This window comes from Patiria miniata, unplaced genomic scaffold (assembly GCF_015706575.1).
Source record: "Patiria miniata isolate m_02_andy unplaced genomic scaffold, ASM1570657v1 HiC_scaffold_24, whole genome shotgun sequence".
Lineage (NCBI taxonomy): Eukaryota > Metazoa > Echinodermata > Asteroidea > Valvatida > Asterinidae > Patiria > Patiria miniata.
This window is the reverse complement of record NW_024037063.1, coordinates 15,134,012-15,145,467: the sequence shown is the minus strand read 5'-3', so window position 1 is coordinate 15,145,467 and position 11,456 is coordinate 15,134,012. Positions and strand designations below refer to the sequence as shown.

Here is an 11,456-nt window from a genome sequence, read left to right as displayed (position 1 = left end):
TGTGATACATAGGCCAGATGATAATGGGATTTGGCAGCTTACAGAAAGGAATGGGTTGAGGGAGACGATGTGGGTCTCTCTGATTGGTTATCAGATGAACACGTCATTTCACATCAGTGGCTCATCATTGGTCAGTTTTGCCGCCAGTCACAAACCGTAGCCTTTGATTGGCCGGTGTCTTACCGTAAGCTTATTACCTCATCGGTCTGTATCAAACGGATTAACGTTCTTTGTGAAGCGCTAAAGTCCTGTCTTCGTTTTAATTATTTGTCGTCATGCCAACTAAGTACTGTAATAACAAAGGCACCGACAATCAGGAGATTGCGTATGTTCACATCAATTTCACGCTCTGTGATTCCATTCTCAAAGTTAAATGAGAAGGTCAGTGATAAAGACGTCCGTAATTGAAGCAGAAGTCATTACAATAAGTACCTTTAGAAATGACAACACGAACTGCAAAGATATCGATTTAGTTCCAGTGAATCGAATGAGATTGGGGCGCATGTATTGTTGTTCTCGAGAGGCAATTCTCTGGTTGCCATGCCTACTCCTTATGCCGAAGGCATCAAGCTTATTGCTAATTGCTTTCAATTAAGAAGATTGAGAAACCTGAATTAACAGTCTGACATATTCGGACTTGCGTTCAAAAAAATCTCTACTCCTTTGAATTTATGATTGACATTACGATTGCTTGGTTTTAAGATATGAGAACATGTCTTCATCTCAATTTCTTAACCTCTCATTGAACGGATTTTGTTCTTCCGAAAGCGCGGCTAGGAAAGAACGTCATTGTTAACATTAAGTGTCCTTCCAAAAATGCTTTGCGAATCTGTGTTCCCTTCACAAGATTTTGTGAAACAGATTAACGGTCACCAGCGTCCTTAGATGGAGCGGTGGCGACCAGCAATGGGATATATGGCAGTTAAAGCTCTGTCCTGGGCATTGGCATTGTCTTTATGTGAATCTGTCATGTATATTTGTGACCTGTTCTGTCAAAATCAGACTTTTCTGGGCATTAAAAGGTAAAAAAACATATGTTAACAATATGTAAAAATCTCATTTTCGACCTTTTGCCCAGAAGCGTCTGCTTTTGACAGAACAGGTCACTTTTGTACTGCCCTCTATGGTTTAGATATCTATTTTCACCCTCGCAACAAATTTATATCTGGTATGTTTTTCTTGATCCTAGGTTAAAGCAGATTTGTATATTTTATATGGACGAGCTTAAAATTTGGATAGTGGTTGATTTTAGGGGAGCCTGTTCGGTTAATATTGCTTGTTTATTAGAGGCATGACTTTGTTCGTAGATGTATGCTGGATCGACACTGGTTCGACACTTGCGGCGACCAATCAGAATCTGATTATTGTATTGCTATTTAGGTTAAAGTTCAGGGCATGAAGACTGGCCATGGTCAAGGCGTTTGGCGGTAGTGTCCCGTAATCGATGGTTGGCCGCAAAGATACACATCAGCCATGCGTTATGCACTCGCAAGATTACATACTGCATGAAGTGCAAACAGCGACCTGGCGCGGCTAGGCTACTAAGTGAAAAAAAAACATTTGCTGCTTAATTGAACAACCATTGGGATAGCCTATCTTCTTCGGGACATTTTCCATATTTTGTCACTGGATTTAATCGAATTATGCAGACTCCAAACGTCAGCTCGAAGTTTATGTAAAATATGAGCTTCCAAGAACAAACACAAAATAATAATGTAATCTTTATTTGCAAACGGGGTCGTCGCTGGAATCCAGCGACAAAATAAAGAAAAACCTAAGCCAAGGCCCATGGATGTTTCAAGGCGTTCAAATCACATTCTCACACACTCAACCCTTTAAATCAACGAAGAAAAAAGTCCACGAATTGGTTCTCATCACTCAGTTTATTCAACGTCATTGGTCATTGGAACCTTTTTTTGTATTGCAATATACAAGCAAAATTGTGAATTGTGAATATGAGTTAAGTTTTAATTAAGAGTCTCAGTAGTCGAAGAACATGTTGTTTTTTCACTAACATGACGAATAATCAGCAACATATTCATCTGGAATTTGTGCAGTTATTATGAATACTAAATGATGAGATCAGACTAACTTAACAAGAAACATTCAAATTGATTTGGTTTTGTATATTTTTCAATATTTTCTTGCGCTAGTAAGTAAAGAACAAATGTTGCAGATTTAAACCATTTTTGCAAAAGGAATAACACTTAACCTCTATTTCCAAGCTGATATCGCTTGTGCAACATTCTACTTGTGGACAATAAATAGGTATTGTTAATGTTGACATCAGGCTAACAATTACATTTCAAATTGGTTTCGTTGTCTCTAATTTTGGTTTTGCGTGTGTTTTTTCCCCCGTTAAGTAGCCTACTTAAAGAAAAGAAAAACGGTCCAAATCAAACAGAAGGCTAAAATAACCCATATTTTCTTTGGCGATGGTAATAAAACTTGACAGCAGTTTCTAGCAAACGCCACTTGTGGAACTAATATGCAATAGAAATATACACAGTAGATATTGAAATACGAATAACTTAGCATGCATTTTTTTTATTTTACATAATATACAACATTCGAGAACGTCTGTATACAATGTTCCGTTGAACATTTTTTTGATTATTTTACTGGCAAAGATTCAAGAGGACTTTCATTCTTAAAAACATACACTCATCAGGGCATTTAGCTCCGATGGAAGCGAACAATCTTGTGGCGGTGTTTTGTTTTCAAAGTAAGGCAATCAGTCTTATGGAGTACCGTAGTGAATACGTCACGTGCACAAAATGTGTGTGAAAGACATTAGCGCGTGAACCAACACGCGCGCGTACTCCATTCTGTAGTAGTACTGGCACTACACTTTCTGGTTCTAAATGACGTCACAACTCGATACTCCATAGGTGCCCACGTATACATGACCTTGTCTTGGGTGTGGTTACGAATAATGGTAATTTTTTCGACTCATCTAAATCATTTTGCACGAGGAAAAACACCCTACTATAAATTCTAAGTAGACGTCATTTGTGCCACATCTATTGGTGCAATATAATTATGAATAATTAATAACGAAATCAGACTAAGACTAACCAGTGTTGTAGTCGCAGTGTTGTAGTCGAGACCGGATAGTCCGAGACCGAGACCAAGACCGAGACCTGAAGCTGCGAGACCGAGACCGAGACCGAGACCAGCCCCTTCAAGGCGGACCGAGACCGAGACCGAAATGGTCCGAGACCGAGACCGAGACCGAGACCGCGGATAATAAATAACAATAATCTAAATAAACAACAAAACACTAATTACAGCTGAACAGTCTGTCCTTGAGATGTTGATGTTCATGGGCATGTGAAGGAAGTGATTGAAAGTTAGGAATCACTTGTACCTGCTTATTGTGTCATGCGAGTGCTCTTCGTGTTTGCCTCATGACATAAATTACAACATGGCAACAGAATTTGTTATTGTCACAATCAATTAAAAAAATATTGTTTAACTACTATAAGTGTAAATCTGATGAAGAAACTCTAACTTAGGAGTACGACAATTTGTACTAGTTTTTGCAAAACTTGAACATGTTGAAACTTGACAAAAGTAAAAAGTTAAAGGTGGATGTTTCATCTGTTATAGGAACTCGGACCCTAAACTCCAGAGCCTGCCCTTGGTTTCAGCAATGACCACTAACGGATATTCAAATGCAACTTTAATTTTACATTGGACCTCCTTGTAAACCTGATTCGAAAAAAATTTGGAGCAAGAAAATATTGATTTATTTTTTAAAATTTCAGTCATGGAATATAGATTTGTACATGTAGACCAAAAAATTGAGAGATGGTAGCCAGATATGGATTGGTCTGCCCCCCCCCCCCATCCCTCTTTGTGATTCTCCATCCAACCCTGCATGTTTGTGTGTCCCCTACATGTTTGTTTCATTTACCTCTGAAGAAGGCCTGGCTAAGGCTGAAATGTAATGCCACTTTATTTTTGTTTAATGTCAATAACGTTACATATACTATATAAGATCGATGAACCATATTTGCCTGATCTATCTTCTGTTAATCTGCCCGCCGTCATCATCGCCATTAGCCTATTTGAGAATATGGCCGACACAATAGAAGGGCGCTGTCACAACGTTACATATACAATAGAAGATTGATGAACCATATTTGCCTGATCTATCTTCTGTTAATCTGCCCGCCGTCATCGTCGCCATTAGCCTATTTGAGAATATGGCCGACACAATAGAAGGGCGCTGTCACAACGTTACATATACAATAGAAGATTGATGAACCATATTTGCCTGATCTATCTTCTGTTATTCAGCCCGCCGTCATCATCGTCATTAGCCTATTTGAGAATATGGCCGGCACAATAGAATGGCGCTGTCACAAACTGAATGTGGTGGGCGAGATGTACTTTTAGGATTCATGGCTCAGTGCGCACGCCTCTCTGTGTTTTGTACCGTGCCAGCATATCGCCTGCATCGGCTACTTTGCTGGGCGATTTACTTGAATATTTTAGTGATTAACAATTACGACATATTGCCAATATATTAATAGTTTATTGTGATGGCCGTAAACAGCATATAGCGATTAATGAAACACAATTCTTCTCGACTCATGCAAATGCAATTAACATTTAGGAAGGGGACGAGGCAGGCAATTATTAGACTCTATTTTTGTGTGACCATGGCAGTAGCTCAATTTGTGTTTATCACAGATGAAAAGATAAATACATGGCGAGTCACAAAAAGAAATTGACCGTATGATAAAAAAAAATGGCACGCTCCATTTTGTAAAAAAATATAATTGGGATAAAGAACATGTTATTGAGTAGTAACTGTGAACATTTCACGTAATTTGCATACTATATAAGATCGATGAACCATATTTGCCTGATCTATCTTCTGTTAATCTGCCCGCCGTCATCATCGTCATTAACCTATTTGAGAATATGGCCGACACAATAGAAGGGCGCTGTAAAAAACTGAATGTGGTGGGCGAGATGCACTTTTAGGATGCAAGGCTCAGTGCGCACGCCTCTCTGTGTTTTTTCCCCCGCAGCGTATCGCTCGCATCGGCTACTTTGCCGGGCAATTTACTTGAGTATTTTAGTGACAAGTACGACATTGCCAATATTCTAATCGCTTATTGTGATGGCCATAAACAGCATATAGCGATTAATGAAACAAAAGACTTCTCGACTCTTGCAAACGCAATTGACATTGAGGAAGGAGACGAGGCAGGCAATAAGACTCTATTTTTCTGTGACCATGGTAGTAGCTCAATTTGTGTTTATCACAGATGAAATGATGAATACATGGCGAGTCAAAAAGAAAGTGACCGTATGATGAAAACAAAATGTAAAAAAATATTATTGGGATAAAGAACATGTTATTGAGTAGTAACTGTGAACATTTCACGTAATATGCATACTATTCCCAAGTCGTGTCTATTTTAATAAAGAGATCACAAACTTCAGCTGTCCACCACTAATACCATGCAATTTAACGGTCTAAAAAATATTATTGGGATAAAGAACATGTTATTGAGTAGTAACTGTGAACATTTCACGTAATATGCATACTATTCCCAAGTCGTGTCTATTTTAATAAAGAGATCACAAAATTCAGCTGTCCACCACTAATACCATGCAATTTAACGGTCTACGAATTGATGAATATCAATTAATAAATATAATTTAAAAAAAAAGTTTTCCCGCCTCCACGAATAAAGTAAAAATTGAAAAGGAAAATCGAAAAAATATCACCAATATTTCTGGGGAAAAAGAGTTGAATTGTTCCCCATATTCAAAATACAAAATCTGACGGTAAAAATAATGTTTCAGTCTTGATTCATAAGATTTAAATCTCAGTTGTATTTGGAATCAATGAGGATGGCTATAAAGTGCTTGTTTCAACAATATCATCCCACAATAAAAACGAAAAATAAGAAGAGGAGCAATGGTTATTGGACTATGCCTCACTCACTAGAAAGTGAAGAGAGACATGTCCATTAGCATCACACTGCAGTCACATTTGCCCTAAACTGATTCTTTACTTAACCCTAAAAGGGCCGAAATCCGCCCCCGCCCCTCACTTTTTGGCTGGTCTCGACTCGAGACCAGCCAAAATATCGAGACCAAAGGGGACCGAGACCGAGACCAAGACCGAGACCACAGCTCCCGAGACCGAGACCGAGACCAAGACCGGCAAAAAGTGGTCTCGAGACCGAGACCGAGACCGAGACCGGTCTCGAGACCTACAACACTGGTCTCGAGACCACTTTTTGCCGGTCTCGGTCTCGGTCTCGGTCTCGGGAGCTGTGGTCTTTTTTTTTTATCATACGGTCACTTTCTTTTTAACTCGCCATGTATTCATCTTTTCATCTGTGATAAACACAAATTGAGCTACTGCCATGGTCACACAAAAATAGTCTTATTGCCTGCCTCGTCTCCTTCCTCAATGTCAATTGCGTTTGCATGAGTCGAGAAGACTTTTGTTTCATTAATCGCTGTATGCTGTTTACGGCCATCACAATAAGCGATTAGAATATTGGCAATGTCGTACTTGTCACTAAAATACTCAAGTAAATTGCCCGGCAAAGTAGCCAGAGAGGCGTGCGCACTGAGCCATGCGTCCTAAAAGTGCATCTCGCCCACCACATTCAGTTTGTTACAGCGCCCTTCTATTGTGTCGGCCATATTCTCTAAAAGGCTTATGACGATGATGACGATTATTACAAATGTATTTCGTTTATTGCAAACAAATTACCCCGACAAACAAACAAAATTAGTTTGATCGATCGAAGAGCATTTAAACTTTTTTCTCAGGAGGATAACCAGCAACCCAAATATTTGCCATTTTAGCAGTAAAATTTTAACAATAAGTGGAACTTATATTCTCTTGCAGCAAAGGTTTGTGAAAGTTTAAAATACCTTTTCTTGTGAAAGTAACAGGAATAAAAAAAGTTGAAATTGTAAAACCTTTTTGCAAGAGTAATAACACTCTACTACTAATTCTAAGCTGACGTCATTTGTGCCACATTCCGTCTTAGCAATGTAATTATGAATAATAAATTAATAATGAAATCAGAGTAACTGGACCATTAAATGTATTTTTTTACGTTTTCCTTTCTTTTTTTTCTCAAAATAATAAGAGAAAAAAATCGGTCGTAAAAAGAGTGTTAAAATAACGCTTATTTTCTTTTTGCCGTAGGAATAACACTCAACTGCATTTTCTAAACCGTCGTTATCATTTTGTGGGACTACAATTGTGCAAAAAGAATTTAAGGAATATTAAAATTCGAAAAACCTATTTTTTTTGTTTTTAAATATTTACAATTATGCGAGAACATTGTCCACCATGATCCGTCATAGTCCAGCAGATATAATTCATTTTATCACTGCAAGATAAAATATTCTCCACAAAGGCACAGTTGAGTCCTAAACTCTCTTTTATCAGCTGATGGTTGCTATGGTGTAGGAAAAGTAAACAAAAGAAAACAAAAGTAAACATATCGATTGGCCTAATTGCAGCTAAGCCAAAAGCGATGTTCACAGACAGATCACAGGTATTTGGATGCGTTTTCAAAGTGAGAAAATGTAATTTCCTTCCGTTATGCATATGTTCAGGACTGTACACGTGCACTTTCATTTAATTATTAACAATTTTTTAACAGATAAACAGCTCGTATGCAAACCAATTAAGTGATGCCAAAAAGGAGCGAAATGGTCATAGATTATCATAACTTTACAATCATCCATAATTTACATGGGTCAATTTAACAAATGTATCACGACAATTATATTCATGGTCGAATTTCACGGATTTTCATGTTACATGCTTTCAGAGAATAACGACAGGATTTCCATGAACACCATAGCACGCCCTTGTTACTACCTGCATTCTCATCTGGGTAATATCGACCATTCAAGTGAGAGGCGGAACAATCCGAAGAGAGATGTATGGCACTGCATGTGCACGTGCACTCTCATTAATAAAACTGTTTTTGAACAGATTATCAACCAATCAAGTCATGCCAATTTATTACAGAAATGGTGAAAGATGATGGTGACTGTACAATCATCATTGATTTACATTAAAACAATTACTATGAAATTTATATTGGTGGTGCAATTTCGCGCATTTTCATGCTACATGCTTTCATAGAATAAGAACCCTTCCATGAACGCCATTGCACGCCTTTGTTTTCACCTTCATTATTATCTGGGTAATATTTACCATTCAAGTGAGAGGAAAAACAATCCCTAAACCACCAGGCTCCTGAGTTGGATTGGGCACAATTGAACCATGTCTCATCATTGTCACGATCCTTTGTTGAGAAGGGACGTCCCATGTGCCACCCAAGAGAGTCACCAGCAGTGCTGCTGAAATCGAATCGGCCAATAGTCAGATTGTACTCACCCGGGGATATTTGGAAATCCGAGTACTTTACCCATGCCGTGTTGCCCTCCCAGTCCTCTAAATCAACTCGTAGCTCCCATGTTCCATGTGAATCATCAGACGTAAGAGTCACCAAGTTGTCATTTCCTAACCAGAACTCACCGGGCAGATCGCCAAAGCCAGATTGGTACTCAGCCCAGTTACGGTAGAAGTCCACGCTGCCATCTTGTCGCCTCTGAAACACGATCCATCCCCCGCCGTCAGTTTCCATGTCACAGTAGACAAATAGACTACCATTATCGACTCCCTCTGGGTAGATTGTGTAGATACCGCTTGAACAATAACCGGCATCTAAGAGCATCTTGCAACTTTTGTGGTGATTCATGGGGATATCAGTCAGTGAGTAGAGAGGTGTGTTCTCATCTGCATCAAAGTACACACTCCCTTGAGTTGCATTGAAGTCTTCGGGATGCTCTCGTCTTGTGGCAAGGTTCAACTCGCACATTTTATTGCAGTCGTTAAAGTTAAACGACTTGCAACGTTCATCCATGCTGCATTCCCGTCCGCAGATGACACGAGATCGCACAGTTTGGATTGTATATGCAAAATCTCGTAGGGCGCGATTTTCAGCAGCATGAAACATTCGTTTCCGTGTATAAGATGAAATTTCAATTCCACAGAGAGACACAGCAGCTCCGTGGAACACGAGGAATAAAATGATAATCAATTTAGTATCAAAGATCTGCTTCGGCAACTTCTCCATTTGAAACGAAAGAATTAACGTTGGTCTAGGTTTGTTCATCAAATGGTGCCAGATAGTTTCGATCGCCAAGTCGTATCTTGGCGATTATCAAAATAATATCGTAACGATTGATTTTAGACAAAATTCCAGAAAAACTCCTTGCACAGTGAAGCAAACTGTTTGTCTTGCTCCAACGCTGGCGATATAATGAAAAACCTCAATACACCACACTAAATGATATAGAGGCCCGGCGGTGATGGAATTTGGTATTGCATGGAAAGGAATGGGTATATAGAGGTGGAAGACTTGTAACTCACTGATTGGCTATCGAAGTAAATGCGTCATTCCTTGTGATTGGTCTGTTTTCCCGCCAGTGGCACACCCTGTACGCAAAGAGGAATTTGTGATTGCGTTCTTGAAACAAAAAAACGTGGCAAAGACTTTAAATTTCCCAAATTATTAAACGCGGCTTGCGGTCTTCGCATTCAGGTAAATACAATTTAATAACTCTATGTGATATATGGCTTTGTCTTTATTTAATACATGCATGATGAAAATTATTACGTTGGTTGGGAGTGTCACAGTTCGTTGGGAGTGAAGAGTACACATGAGCCCAAACCAGCCTATATAATTTTTTATTGTTTTGGTCGTATGAGAAACAGGTAACCATATTACTTCGGCTAGTTCTGTTGTCAGTAATTGCCCCTATACCTCTAAACAATAGCTCCTAAATAAGAGATTCGTCCGTGGCCTCAGACAAAAACCACTACGACTGCCGTGGTACGAGAGCATTCATGAGTTTTTTTACTCGACCTCGTTGCAATGATCTTAGTTGTCAGTAAATTTTTATAGATAGAGAGGGGGAGAGAGGGGGAGATGGAGGGAGAGTTGAGTGTTGCTAGTTGAGTTATACTGCGGAATATTATTCAGATCCCAAAACACGAACAAGGCCGCCAGATGGGCCTACAGGCAGACATCAAGAATACACATATAAGTTTGTATATTACCTTAACTATAGTCAAAGTACCACCAGAAACTCTGTAAAAGGCATTACCAAGCAGCAAGCAAGGTACGGAAACCTAGACAGGTCATGTACATGTTTTAATGGTATTTTTTATCTGCTCAATGAGTTTTACCAGTGCCTGCAGATAAATATATATATATATTTTTTACGTTTTGTATCAATAATATGTTGCACACAAGTGAACTTTTTTTTGCATGAAGCAGATATACAGGACAGTCCCAAATGATATTCAGCTTTTTTAAAAGGTTTATATTTATGTGCATGCAATGGTAAAAATCAATATGCAGCACAGTGTGAAACACAGTAAAAAACATCTCATTAAAAAATCAACTGGCATCTCTAGACTTCCGTACATTGTCACACTGCTGTTAAGTTACGCCTTTTAAAGAGTCTCTTGAGGTACTTTGACTTTATTCATGTAATATAAAATAGTGATGTATCGCTGTGGCTTCAGTGTATACAGCGTATGTATCGATACTTTAATCTTTCTGACTTTTTAGCATAATGATTTATGATTAATATTCCACACTTTGAAACGATAATGGACTGCTGCAAGTCTAGCTTGAGGGAATGAACATGACGCGCGAAACAAACATGACTACATGTAGCCTAGCAACACGAATTTCTCTATAAACATGTGAATATACTTTACTGACATAAAGACTGTACTGAAATTGCAACGTGGGCGAGTAAGTGACACTGGTAGAGGCCCACTGTTCTATTCAGAAAGCAACAATGTCCTCGTTCTACGGAAGTCGGAGTTTTTTTTGGTGTGAGGCAGCATATGTGTATCTTTTTGTGTACGTTATCGACAGTTATCGACGTGCAAGTGCTCATAATAAACGTAGGCGTAGCTATGGTAACCCGTGTCGACTGAAACAATATAAGCGACACAGACTGGTTTCCAGTTATATTCTACACTGTCATGAAGATTACATGTTGTCGTCTCCGTTTCAGAATGCTTCGCAGCTCATTCGAATTGTTCTTTGTTTTACGTTTATAATCCTTATTTTCTGGAGAAAGTTACGCTCAACCACCAGAACTCTGATATACATGTACTAATTTCTGAAATAATTTTGTAAAAAGTAAGTAATTAAAAAAAAAAAAAAATGATCAACTTCATTTCAAATAAGTCAGGCTTCATTTATTCCTTTGTTTTCTTTTTTCAGACACAGCCTCGAGGTCAGCAGGTTTCAGTAAGCGATGCCACATTTCAGCATGTCTTCTGTCAACCACATGTTCTGTATTTTACCATAATATTTGTCGTACGTCTCTCTCCACGGTGCTGCATGTTAAAGCGCCAC

General features: G+C 38.7%; 1 protein-coding gene across 1 annotated transcript; it reads right to left on the bottom strand.

Annotated features, from left to right (window-relative positions):
• Window positions 1-7,714: 7,714 nt before the first annotated feature.
• On the bottom strand, window positions 7,715-9,149 carry LOC119732318 (microfibril-associated glycoprotein 4-like). Its single transcript, XM_038205777.1, has one exon. It carries the CDS (start codon window positions 9,147-9,149, stop codon window positions 8,103-8,105), a length of 1,047 nt encoding a protein of 348 aa, XP_038061705.1. The 3' UTR covers window positions 7,715-8,102.
• Between the last annotated feature and the right edge of the window lie 2,307 nt (window positions 9,150-11,456).